Here is a 25,364-nt window from a genome sequence, read left to right on the forward strand (position 1 = left end):
ACTTTATATTTACTAAGGTATGCATGCATGCTAGATTGAATCAATTGAATGAATTGATTTTTTTTAATTGATTGTTCATTGAGTTTTAATTTTAATACACACTTCCTCTCTTCCCTTCAACGTTTCTGTGCCCCACAGGGTCCATGTTTTAGTTCCTATGCCTATGTAACACCCCATTGTACTACATGGAATGCAATAAATAATTTAATTGAATTGAATTGAAAACATCTATCTTACGCGGTTTCGATTTTTTCATACAAATGTTTTTTTCCCGCTAACTCCCGTTTCCGTGGGAATTTTGCAATATCCTGTTGCAACTAAGCTTTAAGTTAACTAAGGTACCTGCATGCCAAATTTCAAGCGTCTAACTTAAGCGGTTTAGATTTTTCATACAAAAGGATTTTCCCGCTAATTTCCTTTCCCGTGGGAATTCCGGGAATTCCTTTCTTAGTGCACCTCTACGGTACCTAAGCTATGTCTCTTCCAAATTTCAAATGCCTACGTTTAGCCGTTCAGGCTATGCGTTGATATGTCAGTCACTGAGTCAGTCAGTTTCTCCTTTTATTTAGATTTGATTTTTTCATACAAATGTTTTTTCCCGCTAACTACCGTTCCCGTGGGAATTTTGTAATATCCTGTTGCAACTAAGCTTTAAGTTTACTAAAGTACCTGCATGCCAAATTTCAAACGTCTAACTTGAGTGGTTTAGATTTTTCATACAAAAGGATTTTACCGCTAATTCCCGTTCCCGTGGGAATTTCGGGAATTCCTTTCTTAGTACACCTCTACGGTATCTAAGGTATCTGCATGCCAAATTTCAAACGTCTAACTTGAGTGGTTTAGATTTTTCATACAAAAGGATTTTCCCGTTAATTCCCGTTCCCGTGAGAATTTTGGGAATTCCTTTCTTAGTGCACCTCTACGGTATCTAAGGTACCTGCATGCCAAATTTCAAACGTCTAACTTGAGTGGTTTAGATTTTTCATACAAAAGGATTATCCTTCACTACTCTGCTCCTATTGATTGTAGCGTGATGAAAAGTATACTATAACCTGTCCAGGAGTGTGAAGAATAATTGTACCAAGTTTCATTAAAATCCGTCCAGTAGTTTTTGTTTCTATAAGGAACATACAGACAGACAGACAGACAGACAGACAGACAAAAATTTTACTGATTGCATTTTTGGCATCAGTATCGATCACTTATCACCCCCTGATAGTTATTTTGAAAAAATATTTAATGTACAGAATTGACCTCTCTACAGATTTATTATAAGTATAGATAAAAAAAATGATTCCAAGGTTTCCAGTTGAGCCTTTATCAAGCTGTACAGGTATTATTGGAATATATATATTGTAATCAATATCAATTTTATATACATATTCTCATATGTATTACTTATTTAAACGATTTAACGTCCTAGTAAGTATATACTGCCATTATACAGGGTGTTAGTGTCTTCCTAACAAATACTGAGGCGGATGATTCTGAGTTGATATCAAGCGGAATTTCCTGTCGGAAAATTAACTTCCATACTTTTACGACGGAAAGTTCCACTTGATATCAACTCAGAATTATTGTTTGAATCATCCCTCAAAGTTTTCGTTACGATGTCACTAACACCGTGTATAGTAAACTATTTTTGACGGGTCGATAGGTGATTATCTAAATATTAAATAAAGTAAAACTGTGCTTCTATGCTGTTCTGGGAGCAAATAAAAAACATAGAACACGTTGCTTGTCTTCCCCGGGCATGTCGTAAAATCCGACATAGGGATTGTGTCCTCTAAATGACGGGCTAATGTTATGGGCGATAGGCTGATCCCTTATCACCATAAGGTTCATCATAATCCATCTTAGGACTTCGTATCAACAGTGGCCGCAAGATGTCTTTGATTACTTGTGGCTCTGCCCACCCCATTAGGGATTACGGGCGTGAGTTTATGTATGTATGTATGTATGTAAATAAAGTAAAAAACAATGACCTTATTAGCACCTACCTTACCTTACCTTATGATTATTATTTATAGTCTATATATAAAGTGCGTGAATCTTCAAAAGAAACTATAATAATATTATACTTGCTATGGCTTTATGCGCGTCTCATTATCTTGTTCATATTTTACGTTTATCATAATAATAAATATTCATCACGTCAAACAATCTTTCTGCAGAGCTTTTAAAACCCAAAAGGTCACAGCACTCACATTGTTTCGTCTTTATTCACATGTGATCATATATTTTGTTAAATTCCCAAATAAACGGTTGTAATACAGCTTAAAGAGGAGGAAACATTATGGTAATATAATTTAGCCAGTTTATCTTGAGAAGTATCTTCGGAACGACTCCCGTTCAAAGCGAGAATATCTTCAAAAAATTCTGGTCCATCGTGACAGAAGACGCAATTATGGACAATTTATTTAGGCACTTTAAAAGTGGGTGTTTGGGAGTTGGGTATTAACGGTTCCGTATGTATGTGGCTTTTAGTAGCTGTTAAGACAAGCTTCGGAAATGTAATAAAGGTTGTAAGTTTAAAAATATTTAAAAATTGCCGATGGAAATAAAGGACAGAAAGTATATTTAAAAACAAAACACGGACCAAAGACATAGCCTGAACCTTTGCTAATACTTATTTAAAAATGTAACATAAGGACGGATCGTCGTGGAGATCCTTGGGGGAGGCCTATGCCCAGCAGTGGGCGTCGTACGGCTGATAATGATGAAGCTCACGACTTTATCCCAATGGGGTACTCAGAGGTACATCCATCGCATAATGAAATAAGTACCCACCTTCAAGGGCTATTATTTATACCCACAAATAAAGATAAAAGATGCATATTATGTTTGTCGTCCTTGAAATTAGAAGGTTAAACGAAGGACAATCTGTACAGCGGCATCTAAATTGTTTTAAGGAACGATGCCTGGAAAGTCCATCAGTCCAATTATAAAATCTAACCATTCTAAAACTTGTCCAAAAAATATTACAAAACTCAGCCCACCACAGGAGACTTCAAGTTTAGTCACGGAACCCAAAAAAAATGTTTGAAAATGTGAAAGTCCTTGTTCCTCTAACGAACCGCGAGTGATTTATGCGTATGCACATTAATTAATAAGAAACGCTACACACTGGTGCAGTTAATGTATAGGACACCCACACATGGGGCGTGTGTGGCCCAAGTCATGAGAAAGCAGAAGACTTTTACACAGTCATATCGAATGCACAAATGTGCACTACTTATTACTTTCTGAATCATCATCACCAGCCCATTAACGTCCCCACTGCTGGGGCACGGGCCTTTCCTATGGATAGATAGGGAGATCGGGCCTTAAACCACCACACGGGCCCAGTGCGGATTGGTGGTTATTAACGACTGCTAATGCAGCCGGGACCAACGGCTTAACGTGCCTTCCGAAGCACGGAGGAGCTCGAGATGAAAACTTTTTTTTTGTGGTCACCCATCCTATGGCCGGCCTTTGCGAAAGTTGCTTAACTTCAACAATCGCAGACCGAGCGCGTTTACCGCTGCGCCGCCGAGCTCCTCATTTTCTGAATAGTGTCACTTTAATATTATTTGACATTTAGTAAAACTTCTTTCATGTAAATACAATGTGATAATGTTCAATATTTTTTATTTGCATACTATGATGGTGTACAAGTATGAAAGTTACATATGAGTTTCACATCACAGACCCTATCGTTTTGTTTTTGTTGTGCCTGAAAGGGTCTGTAAGAAAATAAAAAGGAGAATAAGGTAATAGGATAATACGCAAGTGAAACAAGCAAGCAAACCACCTGCCTCATAATGTTTGTATTAACTTAAACAGGAAGAAGTAATTAGAAAAACTATGGACGTAGATAATTGTCTGCCAATTAGTATGATTAAGAGATTGTAATATGAAATAAGATAACTGATTGATGTAGGGGCGGTTAATAAGGATGTGGTTATTAAAACAGAATACCGATAGGTAAAAATAAAATAGAAAGTTTTAATTAAAGTGACCATGGATGTAACGAGGATGCAATGTTTTAATTTGAATAACACGTTTGTATGTTTGTTGTTTTGGATACTTTGTTATTGAATGTCACATATCATCGTCATAATATTCGTCTTATGCGTCTGTTTCAGACGATATATGACATTATTGTCGCGCAGTGATGCACATTTTTCATGACAGGGCATGGTATGTCACACAATAAGTAAATATATCTAATAGAAAGCTCCATCTCCAACATGTCGTAAATGGTATCCTCTCTAACATAATGGTCTACCCAACTTCCTAAATATGTCACATCTTCGTCCGCGTTGTCAGATACATCAATATTAAGAGCCATACCTCAACGAGAAGCCAAGGCTACGTCGCAGTCAACGTCGCCAAGTAAATTGAAATAGCTTCGTTGCCAAAGCGTCGTTCAGACAGTTTGAAATGTTTGGCAATCGTTGCCAGTTATGGCCCTAAGATTTTAATAGTAAGTGTGGCAGCAAGTTGAGTGCTGATAACTTTGGTTTTGCTCATATATGTGTTTTATGTCTGTTTAGTCGATATGACATCACATCGACTCCTAAATAAGGACTTAGTTGCTTTTGTAAGAATTATCTTCTCCGCTGTCGTCTGTTTTTTGTTCCACACTCGACGCAGTATGAACACACCGACGCTCTATTATTTCTTTTGTAAAAAACTTGTGATTTATTCCCCACTCGCATGTAAGGGCAGTTACGGGTATCTTGCGTTTATTTTAATTTCAATTTATAGGGCGACACAGCATAAGTTAAGGCCCAGTCGGTGTTATTAGAAATGCGATTAATAATGCTGAATTATGAGATAATTGGTGGTTGGATTGGCTAAGTGGCGGATTAAAAGGATTTATTATGGTATTCGCCTTAAGTGCCTGTCGTGTTTTGTGAATATTGAATTCTGATATAGAGATAAATATTCATTTTATGCTTTTGACGTGTGATTGCGAAGGTACGAAATTACTCATGGGCGTATAAATTTGTACAAATAAGTATTGCAAACAGAAACAGTTTCTCGATTTGAATATTTGTAATCATATTGTAATATTTCAAAAATATTTTTGTTTTTTCTAAAGTTCTTATAATCGTATCCGATAACAGCGACCTAATTTATATCTGTTATGAGCTCGTTGAATTTAAATAATTTCAAATCTGTTATATCTTTGAATTCAGTCGCTAGTTTACTTTTACGATGTTACTTCACAAAAATACTGACAAGCACAGTTGTAAAAACATTTATCTTGCAAGCAAAAACAGAATTCTTCACATATCTTAAGAGTCAAAGTTCCACATAACCCTTGCGAATGGTTGTACGTAATTTAGCAATTTGCAGACTGTATGCGAAATTGTTGGAAAACCCATTGTGAATGAACACTGATGTTGTGGGAACTGTTGAAGTATTATTGTATTTAAATACCGTTGTCCCAAGCCTCTTAAGATGACTCTCATCCCATCATTCAAGGTTATTAACATTGAGAATATATTTAATAATATTCACCACTTAAAAAGTAAATATAACCTTATCAGCAACCATATAAAGTTTCTCATGATACCAGTTATAACCATTACGTAACAGTTTATAATGTATGATCTCATACATCTGGTAAATCGAATCAGCTGACACCGGTTTTCAGTCAAAAGAACAAAATTTTACAATATACTTAGGTAACTTGGACAGCTGATTTATTGGTAATACAAAATACCAACTTAATAATAAGTATATTTAGACAGAGAGAGAGAGCCTTTTAAAGGAATCACAAATTCACAAAGTCAGTTATCTTCATCATTATCTTTTTCATCATTAAAACACATAATAATGGGTTCTTACCGCGTTTAAAAGAAGGATATGAGACTCCCTATTTTAAACGCGGTAAGAACCCGTTATTATGTGTTTTAATTATGATAATAACCGCGTAAACTTAAAACAATCTTCTTCATCTTCATCATTAGCATCATCATCATGATCAACACATTAAAATGTTCCTATCTTCCAGCTCTCCCGGGCCGTTGGGGCACCTGGTCGGAGTGGACGGTGTGTGGAGCAGACTGCAGGCAGAGTAGAAGACGATCCTGTTCCGGCGACACGTCATGTCTCGGTGCGCACACGCAGCACGCCGACTGCGTAGGAGACTACTGCGGCGTGAGGGGAGGTACGGATATTCAATGTTTCACATTAACTAATTCAATTACTATGTAGGTATTTTTTTTGTCGTGACTTATTGTGGGATTGCCTGGGTTGACATTAACTACTTTATCGGACAAATAAGGAGCGTTGGGGTTGGTGGTGGTGGATATTTTAAGTAAAAAAAAAGATTTAAAACTATCTACAACTTTATCCGCATATTGTCACATTTTTTTAAAGTAAATATTTTCTACTTTCCAAATGCTTAGGTTAGGTTAGTAGCAATTAGTTGAAATGAAACCGATTTCGATGTCGCTGTTGCCGTTAGCAGTAGTATTAACAAAACTCACAGAATTCTCGACATTTCAGTCGCCGAAAATTCAGTATTTTTCTTCTAACTTACATTGTAACACTCCACTTTCGCACGAAACGTGAGCCCTTGAATCAGATCCAATAAACCTCACGGAACATGTTTATTCTCAATAAACTCCCAGACACCGAACGATATTGCCCCAAACATTTCCTATAAATACAGAGCATGGAATCGACATAGTTCAGAGACACTCTCGTCTAAAACAATTAATTTCTTCATTAAACACCGTGTTAGAAACTTAAAAGGCTTTGCCTACTACAAGAATTCAATAAATGTCACACAAAATCTTTAGGAGCATAATTGTGTCACATTATTTTTACACAACATAATATTATCAGAATCTAAGTCACTTCGAACTATAAATCGGACAACATGAGAAGTGATTATTTCGACATCCTCCTATAAATGTGACCAATTGTAATTAGTTTCAATGCTCTGTGCCGAAACCTAACGCATTTCGACAACTCCGAAGGCCGGTGTAGGCTTGAAAGGCCCTATTCAGAACTACTGAGACATATTCGATTCGATAAATCTTTCGCTGTCCTCTCGAAATTGAATACAACTGAATAGTAGCCTGATTAGTGTGGTCTAGTCGGAAAATCTTAGACCGTCGTAACAAACAGCGCGGCCGCATTAGACCCGAATCTTGGAGGCTTTAGTTAGTTGCTTTGAATAGAGGAAGTTGTAAATTCAAGTAGATAAGTAATTGAGAGAGATTTACATCAAAATTTGTCATTCGGCAATACATTATTTACGAGTATAACATTACACAAACTAAGTAAGTAGTCGTTACATGAGCCATGTCAGGGGCCTTTCGCGGCTCAATAGTAACCCTGACATCAGGGTTGATGAGGTTGGTACTCCACCTCACAACGCATACGATAGAAAAAGATTACACAAACTCACGACTATGTTTCTAATTAGGATAGTCAGAGGTACATTAATCGCATGATAAAGTAAATACTCGCTAAGCTTTCCGTTAGATCCACGTGATAGGTGGCCAGCCGTATTGATGTCTACAGTGGTCAAGTCATTTGTGTTAATAAAAACTGTACTTAAAATAAATAAACAACTTATTGCTTGTTGGTTGGTTGATTGCGAGTGTGGAGTATCACCACAACCTATGGCTCACCTTTTGTGCTGTCCTAAGTGCCCTAACACCTGCACTATTAAAGACCTGTACGAAGCCACTGACAATGCCGTAAGCGTGGCCAATTATTGGTCAGCAAAAAATTAGTTTCGATCGCCATCGACTCGCAAAGAAGAAGACTTATTGGTGTAAGTCCTGCACCGGGGATCGATCCTGCACTCGCTGTTTGAGAAGAAATCTGGTGACACACAGAACCAATTCAACCACAGTGACTCAAATTCATCAATTCAAATACATATGACTGTAGATTTCGATCCAACCAAAATTTTTAACAAAAAAAAAACCGACTTCAAACGCAAAACTAAAAAGCAATAAATAAATTTACTTCGCACAAAGTAATTAGTACGTATTTTCAATTAGTTAATTATTTTATAAATCTGAAGCCGGTGCCAAGGAAATGCTACAACGAAGTACCGATTCATATATTTTTCAATACTGATTGTTTTGTAATTTTTTGTTTGACATTGTTTTGTAATTGCTTTGATATAGGTATTAAACAATATTGTGTGTACATAGTAATTTGATATTGTAGTAGGGTTGTTGTAGCATTTACTTGGCACCGACTTCAGAATTATAAAATAATTAACTAATTGAAAATACGTACTAATTACTTTGTGCGAAGTAAATTTATTTATTGCTTTTTAGTTTTGCGTTTGAAGTCGGTTTTTTTTTTGTTAAAAATTTTATTTTATTTTATGATTTTAAGTGATGGTTAGACCGAGCAAGGATGCAGACAGACAGATTTTCTGATTTATATTCATATATAATAATATAATATATTATTAGTAGTGATCACAATTATTATTGATGAACATGTTTACACACACACACTCACACACGCGCTAACGCACACGAGCACACGCGCACGTACACACGCACACACACAGACACACGCACACACACACACACACACACACACACACACACACACACACACACACACACACACACACACACACACACACACACGCGCGCACACACACACGCACACACACACACACATGTGTATGTGTACATACACACATGTGGTTGTCAGTGGAAGCTGCTATCATACACACTCACGCATACATATAGATACAGTAGATTTCGCGTGGTTCGCTCGCTGCTAAAGCAGCTCGCGTGTCCTGTTTATTCGAAACTGTCCCTCTTCGTATGGCGGCCATCTTGTTTTTCCGCCACTTTGTTCTTTTTCACCGGCGACAGAATTTGACCAAGATTAAAATGGGTGTCGTGGAAACAAACAAAATCCAGGTGCAATAGGTTTGCCAGGCCGTAGGATGTCTCCCTGATTGGGAGCAGTTTTCAAAGATGACGTTCCGATCACACGCCTATACATCATTTTTACCCCCAAGACATTTTCTGGAAAAACAAAATTTTGTATGGCGGCCATCTTGTTTTTTCGCCATTTTGTATTTTCTTCACCGGCCATTAAATTCGACCAAGATTTAAATAGGTTTCGTGAAAGAAAAATTGGTTCAGGTGTGATAGTTTCGCCAGGCCGTAGGGTGTCACCCTGATGCGGAGCAGTTTTCGAAAATCGGGAAGTATTTCCATACTTAACATGACGATCCGACCACAACCCCGATATATATTTTATATCCCGAGACATTTTCTGAAAAAACAAAATTGTGTATGGCGGCCATCTTGTTTTTCCGCCATTTTGTTTTTTTTTTACGCGCTATGGAATTTGACCAAGATTTAAATAAGTGCTCTGAAAGAAATATTGGTTCACGTGCGATAGTTTTGCCAGGCCGTAGAGTATCTCTCTGATGCGGAGCAGTTTTTGGTGATCAGAAAGTATTTCCGTACTCTACATGACGTTTTGAGTAAGCGCCCCATACATTATTTTTACCCAAACGGGCTTCTTCCAAAATCGACAAAATTTTGTATGGCGGCCATCTTTTTTTTCCGCCATTTTGTTTTTTTGCACCGGCGATTGGATTTGATCAAGATTTAAATACGTTTCGTGAAAGAAAAATTGCTCCAGGTTGTATAGTTTTGCCAGGCCATAGGGTATCTCCCTGATGCTGACCAGTTTTCGAAGGCCGGGAAGTTTTCCCGAAGCCTAAAGATCGATCCGATCAATATGACTTTACAAACGCACTAGTCGCTCCTACGATTTTTGAAAATTCCCCTCGATTTCTCTGGTCTTCCATCATCAGATCCTGACTTCCTTGACATGGGACCCCCTTGGGTATATCTCCTTTCAAACAAAAAAAGAATTATCAAAATCGGTTCATATACGACGAAGATATGCCCGAACAAACATAAAAAAAAAAAAAAAAAAAAAAAAAAAAAAAAAAATATACGGTCGAATTGAGAACCTCCTCCTTTTTTGAAGTCGGTAAAAAGTGATTATAATTTTGAAGTAGTTTACCTATATAACTAAGCTCCGTAAAACCGAATTCTTAGTACACCATGCGGTGACTGTACTGCTGACTACCCCATTCGGAATAATTTATAGTCGTTAGTTTATGTTTATATTCAGTTTATTGTTGAAAACCTGAGTAACATTCAATTAACACAAGAAAACCGTGCACACATTTATATTTCCCGCAAAAGAATAAGTGAAATTCTCCTATTATAAACTATTTTGATTAGCATTTGTTCCTTTAAGTGTTTATGTTACTGCATGGTTGTAACTCTTCATTAAAACCTGGCCATTTTTAATTAATACGTCAGCCATAATCACGAACACACAAGCTTCTCAAATTAAGCATGCAAATATTGCTGCTGTTTACCCACAAGTTATGTACATTAATGTAAAACATCCTTAAACACGCAAGCGCGCTAAAACTTTACACTCAACGCAAACAAACTAAAAGCACGCCATAGGTTACAAATTTATGAAACTCATCCTCCAGGGACACGTTAATTAAGTCAATTCTATGAAAGGCCCACCGACTCCAACCAGATGCCATACGGCTAAAAATACACTTCCTTTTCCTTCGCTCATAACTATGAAATGCTGGTCGCCTATAACAGGCTATCGGGCGTAACTATGACCTACCAACTTAACCAGACCTCCCACGCGCATATCTTCTTAAAAGATCCAATAAAAATCCAAGTACCTTAAAGGATTTTCACAGGTCAATGTAAAGCGGATACGTTAAAAAGTCTCGAGAGATACTAAAATCGGGTGCCGTGACCATCTGCGTCGTATCATATCGTCTATATTTAGAAGGGAGCCTAAAATTTTATGGTGGTCTCACAAAATGTTGACTCGGCATTCCTATCTACGGCAAAGTCCTCTCATTGTCCATTCTCCTTTCTGAGTTTTAATTGCATTTCATTTAGTTTAATATTCATGGAGTGCAGTGAAGTGGTCGCGTTTTTATGACGGTGAGTCGCGTTTTAAAACGACCGGTGCACTGAGTAGCTTTTGAAAATTGTGCATTTGTTTTAATTTAAATAGGTTCATTTTAGGATGTTGTATGCAAAATTAGTGGACAAATGTGTTAAGATTTTTCAAATAAAGACGACGCCAAAAAGACGGTAAGTAAAAGAAATATAAAAATAAACGAATAAATCTAAATATAAAGCTTCAGTTTAAAAAACTTTGCCAAAGCCAATTTTAATCGTACTCTCTATCCTAAGGCAAAGGCACCCTTATCCAATATAGCAAATGGAAAATTATCAGTGCAGCATTTTGTTTATAATAGCAATAAATCAAACGTTGGCCCTGTTGACTTGGATTCAATTTCCTTTACTGTTTATCATATGTTTTGATAAATAACCCCGAGGCTTGTATATTTATTTACCTTCCACACAAACGCCTTCGGTTTTCACATTAAATAAATCTGCAATCTCTGACATATTTGCGTAGAAATTGGTTCTGTTTATCTTTTCTTCCAGATTGATTGTTATAAATTGCTGTTCATTTTTCTTCAACTTTTTGGGTTTGAGTGGTTTTCGATTGAGCAAACATGACTGATATTATGTTATCGCCTTTTATGTCTATGTTCACTTAGAGGAAATAGGTTCGAATAGTTTTGATAATATTGATGTTGGCATTCTTCACGGAATTGTGGGTTATTTTCCTATAAAACAAATTGGCATGGACGCGATATATTATTTGTTAATAGAGGTACAACTGGATATAATGCTTAATAGTTTCAAAATATGTTTACATAATATTTACCGTATATAATTTCCTCATAGTATTTAATCTTAATCGTGTTTAGCTATATATGATCCCACTGCTGGACAAAGGCTTCCTCTCCCACTATCAATTGTGGCGATTGAAACAAGGAGTTTAAAGATTATTCAAATTTCTTTCCTTCAACGTAAAAGCAAGAGATTTCGCAAATCGAAACCTCCCAAATTTCCCGCGTGACAAGTTGCAAACTTTTCAAATGCCACTGAGATGAGTAAACCTTAAAACATACATATCTCTAGAGATACAAACAAGATCATTTATAATGAAGTAAAACTCGAGACGTTAATCATAATCACAGACCAAAAGCGTCATGCACAAACATTCGGACAACCAGACCCTTGCAACTAAATTCAACATCCAAACAAACTTTGTTGTATCTCTTAATTTAATACCATTAAGCATATTAATATAATTGAGTCCGTTTACTCCACCTTATCTATTCAAGTAATTCGAGTTAGAATGAGGACTATCAGTGAATTGCCCACATGAAAGGTTGAAAGAGCGTAGGGCCATTCATTCGCACGCCGCCGCTTCATTAGCCTAATTGCCACATACAAAGGGGGAAATGGCGAAATTTTATAGCGGTTTTTCATCTTTTGTTGCCTAAACATCCGTACGGAGTGTGAATTCACCGTTTATTGTACCCCAAATGAGTTTTATTAACACTGCTTTCTTTGGCCCGTTTCTTTGTAACTAGTGCTAACAAAGAACTAGTTTCTGTATCGGTTTTGTACTTTTATATTCACTAAATGACCATTGTATTCATAACGATACTTATCACTACTTTGTTTTCAGTATTTATGTTGCTAAAAATATTAATGCTTTCGACAATAGTATCAGGTTTTTATTGACAGTCTTACTCGGGTTTCTGCGCCTCGGGCATAAACGAATACTTTTCATAAAGTGAAAGCCTCATCACATTAATATTGTGATTCACGCATAAACAAACAAATAAACAAATCGATTTATATGCCAAGCAATCATTGCTGGAGGTGGGCCCGTAAATGATTTGTAGTGATCTCGGCGAGCGAACGCAGCGGGCGGCTGCAAACTGCATCCACACATCCCGAAACAAAACAATGAACAATAGACCTTACATACAACATGCCCAAGGAGCGGATTCCACCAAATATACATCGAAGAGAATTTAATTCCGCAAGCCCCCTACCACGTTATGGGCAAAGCGACAAGGGTTTGTAAATTTCGATTGGATTTCCTATCTCCAATCTCTGCATTGGACACGAATATACGACTGGCACTGACAAATGTTTACACAGCGTACAAATTTCGACATTAATCGGATAAGCGTTTAAACTGAAATTAATTTTCTAAATGTGGTTTCGGTATGAAGTAGCGGATGTTATATGATTTATTGGAATTCAAACATCGGCATAAAGTGAGACCTGAGGTTGTTTATGTGGGAGATTTATTGATACTGCGCCGTTTACTGCAGCGTTGCGCCATTGCGTACAAAGCTGCGTACGCATTTACGAGCATGTGTTTAGGTGTCGTGCCTATACCATATTTCTAATCTTCCTCGTCGATAACATCGTGAGGGCCATATTCAAGTTTAATAATCATTCTACGCAGTTTATTACGTGCTTTTCATCTTGAATCTATAAACCCGAGTCTTAAATATTTTTTTTTTAAACTGTTTCATTCATGAATTCAATATCTCCTGCAGGATAAACATAGAACAACATTTCTCCTGTGTTACTAATGGAGAAAATTCAGAAATCAAAAAAGTAATACCTGATAATAATAAAGGGATCTCTACGTGTTGGCTTCGACCCCATACACGCCTTCCAGTGCGGGACTCCATAGTTTTGAGATTTTTTTATCAGAAAAATATTACTTACAACTGTTTACATACAATAATTTACTTCAAGTGTATCAATATTTATCGTAAATATTATATTTATTTCTCTCCGTTGAGTACTCGGCACAATTTGAAGGTATGGCCCAGTACGCCCCAGTTATAGGTCAAACGTGGCATGTATAACAATTACCTTCTCCTATCGGCATTGAATCTAAATTAGCAGTAATTCAAACCATATTTCCATTATGTTCATTTTAACCAATATTGATCTGTTCTAATGTATATTAATCGCTTATATTGATTTCACAATTTCCTATAGGTAAAATAGGTACTTTAATATTTTAAATAAACCCACCTGGTTTAAAAAAGACAGCTTGCATCCTCTTTTAATATTAGTTATATGCCCGGAATTGATAAGCAAAGTAAACTAGGGTAAATATATCCAAGTTTTTATTCATCATTAATCATGGTAATAATGGTATTATAATGTATTTTCCAAAGACTTAATATGTGTCTTTAATATGAAGGATATCTAATAATAATAATAATAATAAGTTTATTTCCAAAAAATAATTGTTACAATGAAAATTACAATGGTTGTACTTAAAATACAAGTATTTGATTCGCTGTCCCCTAAACTAGGTAAAAACCTGTATCTTAGGGGTCAGTGAGTCTGGCAAAGCGTTGGAGTAATGTACAGACCAGAGTTATGTTAATCCATATGCGCAGTGGAAAACAGTAAATAATAATAATAAAAAAGAAATGAAAATCTTAGATCTTAGAATAAGGAAGACAAAGCAAGAAGCTACTTAACAGCTAGTATACGTACACAAATACGTACAGAGTAATAAATGACGCAACCTACTGCCGCGCCGCAGTGTTATCTCTTAATTCAACTTTGAATTTCTTGCTTCTTCTTTACATTTTTTTTTTTTTTGATAGTCGTATTGCCATGACTGTGGCATTACTGTATATCCGCCTGAGCTTCCACTATTTCAAATTATTCAAATGTAAATATTAAATGAATTCTACGCTTATTACAAACTGCTTCAGTCGTCATATAAATTACTTTTTATTTGAATATTAAATATTTTAAACGAGATAATTTACCAAATTTTTTGAATTATGCAAATTGAGCGCCACACGAAATCGACTGAGAATTTGAAAATTTAATTTCATCGACCTTTGAAGTTTTAAACTTAATTATTTTAGGTACTTAGCGTTCTTTGGGTATGCCGCTTCTGCAGTTGAGTGTAATAAAATCTTCATAAATATCCATCTAAAATTCGATATTAGTAATTGAATGTGGTCATTATTGTTCGTTTTGAACTTTCGTATTGATATTTTCAATTAGTATAACGGTTTGAGTGGAACCATTAGCAAAATGTTTGAGAGCTTTTAAATTAACTGCGAATTTGGCCCTCATATCGTCAGGGGCAGGTGCAAAGAGATCCTTATCAAACTCGACCCCATGTTCGCAAGTTTGTTCCCTCTGGCCTGCACACATTGCGCCCTGACAGTTTGAAATTATTCACAATGAGTAATAATTATTTTTATTAATATGCATAAAACTGTCAAGAGTTATAATTTTAACGACATTCAACCATGTTTTGGCTGGTAATTTTAATCTGTGTTTCAAAGTGTTTTTGTTACGATTTGATTTCGTTTTATTTACATTTTGCATATTAAGGACATCAGATAAATAATAAATGCAAAATTTTTAAAGATATCAAAGCTACGTGTCTGTAAATTTTTTTTTTTTTAAGTATGAAAAGTTCCCTCCCATTCCCATTCTATAGAATCCTACTAATATTAATTGTGATCTTAACGTTTAAAATCTACTCAAATTTGTTTCAAGACTTCATCTATTTATATGTATCTTGCATTTAAACAACTTTCGACAGTCGATTACCATCAACAATCAACAAGTTTTAACAATTTCAACCCACCCGTCACCAGCAGATCCAACTGCTAATGTTTTTCATTACACGTAGTTATCCAGTTATCGAACGAACCAACGTGACCGCTTCATTGTGGTCGATACAGTTTTGTTTTTGGTTTTACGACTGACAACCTTTCGTTTTATAGGCTTTGCTACGTTTGTGCAGTTTTGGTATCGTTCGATTCGGTAAATGGTTTAGTTACGGGTACTGCAAGGCATCAGTATACATCAGTGTTATATCAAATAGCCACCAATCAATCAATAACACTTTATTGCACAACGACATATACAAGGACATATACATACGAATAAAAATAGGCACAATAGGCGGCCCTATTGCTAAACAGCAATTTCTGCCAGGCAACCTTAGGGTGAAAGAAGTATATGCATTGGAGCACGGGATGGTGCAATAAATATAATGATACTAATATAACTCAAAAAATATCGTAAATAATAATATATAATAATGATATTATAATAAAATTGAGTAGATTTTAATGAACTGAAATAAGATATTTTTGAATAAGAAAAATAAAATATCTATCCACAAAAAAATACTGTAATGAAATGACACAACAATAATTAGGGCGTTAACACAAAAGAATAAACGTTTATTTTATGGTAAAACAACTGCAGTCCAATTGGTATCTTTCATTAAATGCAAATGATTTTCGGAGAAACTGAGGAGAAAGAGAGATGATGTTGAATATACAGTACTACCTTATGACGTAACACAAAACAAAACCTCTCCAACTTTGACAAAATGAAATGCACATGTCGTTTCCAACCCACGTACAGTTAAAAGTACTCATTCATCTCCAAAAAACATCGTCGAAAAAAGGGCGTGCTTAATTCGGGTCCTTTTCACGGCACCAAATTACACAAAAAATAATCGTTAAAATGCGCCTCCGGCCAATCGTAAAGTGGGAGACGCGATGACATAAATAATATCGAGGCGCGCTGCCAGAAAGTCGTACAAGCTTCTTTTTACCACTAACATATCAACACAGAAATACATCCGTTCAAAGCAACTTTGAGCCCTAAAATCATACACATAAAGAAACGTCCCTCTTCACAGAAGAACAAAACATTTATAGTCAAAAACTCGTAAAGTGTCGCACACAGGTGGAGTTAATATTTTTGATGGCTAATTTTATAGTTTTCGACAACCTTCCCGAGGATTTGTGCCGAGAATCTCCCGTCGAGGCAAACTTTAGGAATTCTCGTCGAAAAAATTTTCTTTGACAGGCACAGCGATATTTTCTCACGTTATAAAACTTTGCGGGTGGAAGCCTCAAGTTACTTTGTAATTTACTGCTTTGTTTAAATGTTGCCAGCGTTGGGACGTTGAAATGCTCACGGTTTCAGAATAAAATGCTTTGTGAAGACGTCAGTTTTAATAGTCTGAGAATGACATTACATTTTGTTGGAAAATATCTCTGACGTGTATTATTTCATCTGTCTTGTAGCGCAGAATTCGTTAAAACTTCGGCTTAGTTTTAATGGCTTCAACTTGTTTCATGAAAATCTTATGTCTTACATTTTTATCTTCATGTACTTATTCCATCATACTTTTAATTACTAATTGTAAATCATTTTAATTTGACAAACTTTATCTCTCAAGATTTAAAAATAGGCAATTGGTAACTAACTACCTATCGATTGATAATGATAAACTGACGAATAAAGCCATCATTGCATTTCATCGTGAATGAGACGTCGTCACTAACTTGTCTCTTTCCTTCAACAGTGGTAGCACATAGTGACATCCCTCTCTACATCGGCATAGCAGTGGCAGTAGTAGTCTTCCTCTCTGGTGCTGTGGTCGTCTACAAACTCTTGCAGAGGAAGACTCGAGATCATTCTCTCTACACTATGACGAGAACTGGTACGTTTAATTATTCTTTTCTTTTTATTATTTTAGTCTAGTTTGCGGTATCGCATATATTATTAATAAGTGAACGTCTCTTCGTCCTGAATTCTTTATCCAGATCGAATTTCGAACTGTGAAATGAAATTGAAAATATTTTTTGGCATGTGCTTTTGTTTCATCATTCGTGGTTCCTAATTTAAAACTCGGGGGTTAAAATGGCCACATCGAAGCAATTCATCTAAGAAAGCGATATTGCAATTTGACATTTGCACATATTATTATACAAAAAAAAATAATTCGTTTTACAGTTTGAAATTCTAGTATTCATTTTTTACAAGTTTTAGAAATACGCGGGTTCAAAGCTAAAACATGTGTCAGTTAACTTAACACATCTCAAATTATTGATACAATTGGTCTATAATCGTACACAGTTTGTCTCTCTCAACTCCCGAACGCTTAACGTCTGACCCAAATATGACCATCTTTCTCTCCTTCGTCTTTCCCTTCTCAAATACATCAAGATCGGCTGCCGATACCCCTAAGCTCTCCTCTTCATATGGCGGGGTTTTGAATGTAATATGAGCCTATAACATTATCGGGTTGTCTGAAACGGGTCGTGACCTCATGACCCCGACGATAAAGAGAAGCCATTTTTTTACCTCAACGCGACACGTCACAAGCTTCGCTAAGCTGCTTTGTTTCATCCACGTTTTTGTAATACTTTGTTAACTCCATATTGGAATTGTTTGTGTTTCATTTTGCCTTCGCTTATCAGATTATGTTTTATGTGCTCGCATTTCCTTCCTATTATAACAATTTTTTTTTATATGGTAACGACCATGGTTGAGATCTCTTTCTCTTGTAAAGCATATCCAATGTAAGGCACAGAGCTTTCCTAATCATTAAGAGAGAGTGCGGAGAATATTTTACCACACTGCCGCACACCTAGGCCTCATTAAGTTCTAGTTCTAGTTTAGCCTATAGCACCCACTGCTGGACCAAAGCCGATTTAACGATTTCCGGCCAATCTATGCAATAGACATGAAGATCGGTCTCGTTTTTCGGGATCTCTTAATTCATAAAAGTTTAATTCCTGCATTGACTCGAACCTAAGAACTGTGTGGTGGTTAAGTGCCTTCATTACATTACAGATTATATCAGCACCTACAAAAAAGCTATAACTATTAAGATATCGTTCGTCTCAATATCATATATCTATAGTTGAGAAAAGTCCCGACTTTATTACTTACTTTTTATGACCACGCCTGTACGTGGTCAGGATGACTAGGGGAGAGGTGATAAAGTAACGACTACAGAATTTTTAAAAATACGTAAATAAGCCTTTATGTACATCTTCACGTCTTACCACTTAGTATGTGAAATTCTAAGAAAGATTATATTATGTGTTTATGGTGAGTCGAATGGTAAAAAGTAGTAAGCCCTTAATAATGAAAAAGTACGACAAACGAATGAATGAAATGGATGAGAATGTACCCAATATTTAAAAATGGACACAATGTCGCAGTATTTTTTTACGAGAAACCCAATAAGTAACATTCATTTTGACAATATTGCCGATGTAACAACTCAACTTTTACCCTCAAGCAGATTTCCAACCGGAAATGTACCCGACAGTAGAGAAGCAGTCGCTCTCCCTGGCTCCGGACCTGATGCAGCACCGACCTCCGAGATACGAACATCCTCAGCCGGATACCAGGGCTGAACATCATTACGACGTCCCGCATTTGACTAATAGGTTTGTATAACTCTTCTCTCGACAAGAATGGCGATAGCTACACCGACGAAAGCGTGGCTCTTTTTCATGATAATGCTGTAACTCGGAATGTAAACAGGTTAATTACCTACACTTTGCAACTGGATAATCCTGGGAAGCAATAAAATTTCAAGTAGGTAAATAAGGATAGAACTAAAATAAATAAATATTTCTGTATGGATTTCATACCGAAAATCAAAAACTCAACCTTAAGAAAAGTTTAGAAAAGTGAAGCAGTAGAATAATCTATAAAGTCATTTTAAATTGATGAAATATTTAGTATTCTGTTGAAAACGTCATCATTATCTTAGATTAGCAAATATAACATAACAAGGCACAAAACTTACAGATTTTCTAACACCAAAGAAAATTTTATTAATAAAGAGAAGTACTTAAATTAAACATTCATTTGTAATCTTAGGCCGAATTGTAAAATATTTTTTTATTCAACAGTTACGCATCACCGGTAGATCATCAGATCACTCCTTGTGCATCGAGCAAAGGCCAAAGTGATGACTACGACAGTAAGCCTTACAGCGAGTCTGAACACTCCGTGTCCAGTTGTTTTACCAGCTGTAAGTATACAAACTTATATTATATTTCCGTTAAAAATAATCTAAGTAACTACAGGCTACAGACAGAACATAGAGAGCAAATAAGAATGTAGATAGTGCTACTTAAAAATCATAATGTCCTCCTGTTGAACATGCTATCCCTCATCGACAGTTCAGGTTACGGAGCCGCATCCAGACCAGACAAAATTAAGAAAGTACCGTTTCCTAAATTAGCGCGATCAATACCTATTCGAGTCTGGAAACTATATACGTGATGGTTTAGATGTCAAGCCAATACACAGAAGTCAATAATAATAAATACTTAAGAACCATTACTTGGTTTCAAGGAATGTTTGTTTAGCCGGGATTGTAACACGAAACCTTTATCGCAATAAGCGCTTGTACTATCGACAAGGTACGCCTAGCAAAGGTCGTCATGATACAATGTAACTCATTGAACACGTTGTATTGTTTCAACGTCTAACCTCAATATGAACTTGTTTGATTTAAAGGACTGTTACAAATGTCAGCATTTCTCATGGATATGATTGCGTTAGTTGAAATTCTTTTGTCTAAAGCTATAACAAGGCTTTTTTGCCAATCCCTGCTTTCATTCAGTCTCGATAATTGCTGCAATAGTCGATTGATTGATTTATTTGGTTGGTGGGATTGATTAATAACCACGCGTTCTCATGTTAGATACGCATCGATATGACAGAGCGTTTTATGAAACAATTTGACCTCTAAAGTGATTGATAGTGTTACACATAATATCGCAAACATCAAGGTGTTAACCTAAAGAAGTATCCCATTCGACTGAGAAAACTTTTAAAGTGAATCAACACTACATCTTCTCTTTTGAATAATGTATCACAATCTTTCTACAATCTACCATTCCAACTTCGCCGAAGTTCGTAACTCCAATTTTCTTTGCAGCCGGCTCCATGTACGATGCGGCGAACGAATCAGTGACGTTGCAACTAGCGGAACTCGTATCCAACTCGCCCACTTCCCAGTCTCTGTCAGTGTCTAATACTGGCGCGAGATTGGCTTTGCCCGCCGCTGGAGTAGCCCTAAATGTTCCCGAAGCATCCCTGAGTAGGGGTCGGCGCGAACAAATCTACGTCGCTGTCGTGAAAGATGACAGATACCGACCCAGACTCGGTAAAGGTAAGTTCTACAAATTATACAGTATTATGACTACTTTAAGTAAGTAAGCTGTTGAGGAAATAACAAGCCTGATTAAAACGAAACTCGTTCGTAATTAGATACTGATTCCAAACAACGCAAGATTTATAGATTAGAAACCTGGTGCCCATGTACTTCATTATAGAAAACCAATAAAAATAAACCGTTTCGCAACATTCAACGCTAATTTATTTGCTCTATAATTATGCTATCAAATCCGTCCGTGATTATAAGAAAAAACATCGGTTACGCCCCTGGCGAGACCGGCCTAATAACAGACAACGCATTTTGTGCCGTAAACTATTTTATTAAGAATAATTCTTGCCCCGCAGGTATCACGCAACTGAGTCCAGTAGTTAAGTGTGGACCACCGCGTCTTCAGCTGAACAAGTCAGTAATCCTACAAATTCCTCATTGTGCTAGTCTCAAACATGGCTTTTGGAACCTTTCACTGTACGCCATAGATCATAACAATGCTAAACCTGACAACAATCAGCCGCAGTGGAAGAAAATAGTTGGTCTTGGACAAGAGACCATCAACACTCCAGTCTTCACGCAACTTGACAACGATAAAATATACCTAGTAACAGACATGCTGTCAACATTTGTACTGGTCGGAGAAAGTTTCAATGGGAAAGCTGTCAAGGCTCTTCAATTAGCAGTATATGCCCCAGCTATGCCGAATGAAAATTCCCCAGAATATAGTATCAGACTATATATCTTTGAAGACACACCATGTGCTGCTTATTATTGTCAAGAACAGGAGAAGAAACTCGGTGGAGTTTTGCTTGATCGTCCAAAAACATTACTGTTTCAAGATGGAGGATCCAATCTTTGCATGAATCTAGAACATGTCAGTCCTGGCTGGAAGGCTAAGCCTGGAATTGGTTACCAAGAAATTCCATTCAATCACGTATGGAGCTCACACTACAATGCTCTCCATTGTAGTTTTGTATTGGAACGAACTCACGATTGCGACAACATTGATTTCACAATATCAGCTTGTCAGAGGACCAATCCTTCTTACAAACAGACATTCCGAATATCTCTCGAAGACGTAAGAAGCCGATCGCCACGCGGTCGATCTCCAAGAGCCGAGTCGCAGCGTAGTTTCAATATCACAGAGAATCTTCTAGAAGCTCGCATGTGCCGCAGTGAGGACGGAAGCGATGGAAGTTCCAAAAGAAATGTGACGGTGAGCGAGTCAGGAATCAGCGAGTGTACAGGGGAGGGGCCATTTAAACTAAGCGCGCGAGTGAAGAGGCAATTATGCAATGTGTTGGATCCGCCGAACGCTCGAGGGAATGATTGGCGAGCACTGGCGTCGAGACTGGGAGTGGATAGATACACCACGTGGTTCGCCACTAAGAGCTCGCCTACTGAAGCTATTTTAGAGTTGTGGGAGTGTCGGGAGCGCGGTCCCGGGGCCATTGCGGCTCTTGCAGCCGCATTACGGCAGATGGACCGCCACGACGCCGCGGACTTGTTACAAGGGCGACCGTCGTGGTTATGAATCTACAAGCATTCGCATCTTGACTTTAATTAACGAACTGTACCCGCGAAGTTTTACCGTTTTATCACGTGCGAGGAATGTGAAAGCAAAGGCCTATCAGAGGAACGTTTTGTTGGTAACTAATATGTAGTCTAAATGTTATATTTAGAGAAAGTATAGTTTCGTAGGCCTACGGCCTAAGTTTGTAAAATCGTGGTAGTATATTTTGTATAGAATATTATTATCTCTGCTGTAGATAAGCGATGGAAGAAATAAATTATATTATAGTAGCAATAATAGTGCCTACAATGTCTTTTAAAGAAACACTGCCAACCTCAATAGGTGGTCACGGTTGATAATTTTGTTAATTTTTATAAGTGTTTGAGTGTTCATTATATCGAAATCGCTTAAGTTCATGTTTATTTGCTTATGTATTTTTTCAATGTCTTGCTTTTTAGAGTTTCGACTTTCGACCCTTGTGCCAAATGTTGGATGCCACAGCACTTATTGGCAATAATTTTGAAAATGTTATACGCATTTAATCTGAGCTTACTGTTATGGAATTAAAGTAGCTTAGCAGTTCATTTTGTACTATTTGTATGAGACTTAAGGCTATTGCATTTATCTACTTAAGTTGTTACTAGTTGGTTGGATGCGCCGTTTTATACTGTAATGTATGTAAAAGCGGGACACACGACGCGTAATGACATTGGATTTTTGTTGTTCTACAATCTCAATGTATTTCGTTTTGATTACAAATCGCAGCGAAATATTCTGTGGTTAATAATGTAGACTTGACACAACGAAGCAGCAGCGCATCGTGTAGCCTCCCCAAGTAGCACCGGTCTGGAGGCTTAAAACTAAATTATCTATTGATAGTCTATTCGTGGTTTATTTCTAGACAAGGGCTTTCTACAGATGGCTTTTATAAAGTATTAGTATTCTTATAGAGTATCTTCACTAATATTTGATTATTTTTAGATAATTTGCTCTATAGAGCACTTATTTTAAGTACATTTCTAGGTATGACGATTATCTTAAGACAATATTATCTATAAGTAATGAATAAAGCCTAGACGAACCTATTTTCAAGATATTTTATAGATAAGATGGTATATTTTAAGATATAACTTTCTACAAATATTCAATTTTAGCTAGTGGTACTCTTATCTTTGTTTTAGAGAGACACTAAAGTCTAAATAAACTACTTTTATAGATATGTTATAGTTATTCTAAAAATTTGCTAGTGAAACAGTGTTTCCAGTGTTTATTTGCCTAACAATAGCATAACTAAGTGCAATTTTACTAGATCGATTGGCTTTATGCAACGGAGACAGTAAAAATTTAAAGATCACGATCTCATTTTTTGGGGTTCCCAGCTGGTTCTGACGTGAGCGTTCAGCCGATATATTGCATCATACTCAAGATATAGTTCAAGAGGCGAGAGATTAAATGCTTTGGACCGACTTAGAGGTCTTAGAGGACCTTGGATGTGTTAATTTCTTAGATCGTAATGACATAACTTTTTATATTATTCATGGATGTGTACAAATTGACGCCGAGTATAAAGGTGATCTTTGTGGTGGTGCCTTTGAGATGGAGGGGGCTGGTGAAGCGATTTGCCACTTGTACCTGTAAGAGGGGTATTAATCTACCCACCAATTTAAATTTAAAACTTATTTGTCAATCATGACTTTTATTCAAACAAAAATCGACTTTATTATTACTTCACTGTGATTGTTATTGGTAGTTGTAGGGTCGTATGCTGATTGACGGATTGCCATGGACAAACCACCAAACCACCACCATAGACAAAAGAAATGCACAAAAATGAAGTTTAGAAAAAGCGACCTTATTATTACTGCACTGCGGTCACAAATCATTTTAGGGTCGTGTGCTGATTGACGGAATACCACACGGCCCCCAACTACCTGCGGTCGGCCACCGGCAAGACCGTGCCTCGAATCCCACTACCCTCCAGAGGGAGCTTCCCGGCCTGACGTCGCTTAAGGATCCAAATCGGTTCTAAGCAACACAACAACAGCGCTCAGACGGAACGCAGCAAGTGGCTTGGCGCCTGGCTCCGGCGGGAGGGTGGTAGCTAACCAGGTGGCGGGGTCTACCACCAGCTAAAAGAGGTGTTATGTTTCGAATTACCCTTAGTCAACTCTTACGACACCCACGGGAAGAGGGGGGCGGCGACAATCGTATTCTTTCTCCGTCGCCGCACGGATAAAAATTCTATTTTGCAATAGCGAGTTCTATTTTGCAGAATGAATAATATCAGGAGAAAATAACCTGTGTCATCGTCATTATATACCATTAAAAAAAAAGAAATATGCTAGATTTGAAAAAACTAAAACTCTAGGAATCTCTAATATTGCAAGTAAGTCCAATAATAAAATTCACCTAAGAGGTAGAAAAACGTACAGAACGTCTATTATTAAATTTCTTTATACTTATTTAAATAAAAAAAAATTAAAATACATACATACATAAACTCACGCCCGTATTCCCTGAAGGGGTAGGCAGAACTACAAATCAAGAAACTATTTGCAGCCACTTATAATACAAAATCCTAAGGTGGATAATGATGAACACAAAAAATTGAAAAATGTTACAAATGGTAGGTTTATTTATAAAAGAGAATTCAATATCGTTTTGACGCTAATATCACAGGGTTACGCAACGCACGAAGTGTCTCCACGGGAGTTAAAAACAAAGTAACTATGTTTATATACAAGAAGTTATCGTCTGAGCATTTTTGGATAGATGTAATACCACTCATACATTTTATCGCCTTCTTTAAACCATACTAGACTGAATTTAACGAAAGATCTAAATGACTTGAGATTATATTTCGCATTGTTTACAAATAAAAATATTTTACTTTCCCTCGTCAATT

General features: G+C 36.7%; 1 protein-coding gene across 3 annotated transcripts in view; it reads left to right on the forward strand.

Moving 5' to 3' along the window:
* LOC126367196 (netrin receptor UNC5B-like) overlaps positions 1–22,985 on the forward strand; it is a 195,949-nt gene extending 172,964 nt beyond the window's left edge. For 2 of the 3 annotated variants that reach the window (XM_050010616.1, XM_050010615.1), the window contains 6 exons: positions 6,008–6,163; positions 17,329–17,466; positions 19,057–19,207; positions 19,679–19,800; positions 20,716–20,949; positions 21,300–22,985. In XM_050010616.1, the coding sequence (XP_049866573.1) occupies positions 6,008–6,163; positions 17,329–17,466; positions 19,057–19,207; positions 19,679–19,800; positions 20,716–20,949; positions 21,300–22,480 (1,982 nt within the window). In that variant the 3' untranslated portion in view covers positions 22,481–22,985. The remainder of the gene's footprint in view (positions 1–6,007; positions 6,164–17,328; positions 17,467–19,056; positions 19,208–19,678; positions 19,801–20,715; positions 20,950–21,299) is intronic. The other variant, XM_050010618.1, reaches the window with a different exon arrangement.
* The last annotated feature ends 2,379 nt before the right edge of the window (positions 22,986–25,364 follow it).

This window comes from Pectinophora gossypiella, chromosome 5 (assembly GCF_024362695.1).
Source record: "Pectinophora gossypiella chromosome 5, ilPecGoss1.1, whole genome shotgun sequence".
Lineage (NCBI taxonomy): Eukaryota > Metazoa > Arthropoda > Insecta > Lepidoptera > Gelechiidae > Pectinophora > Pectinophora gossypiella.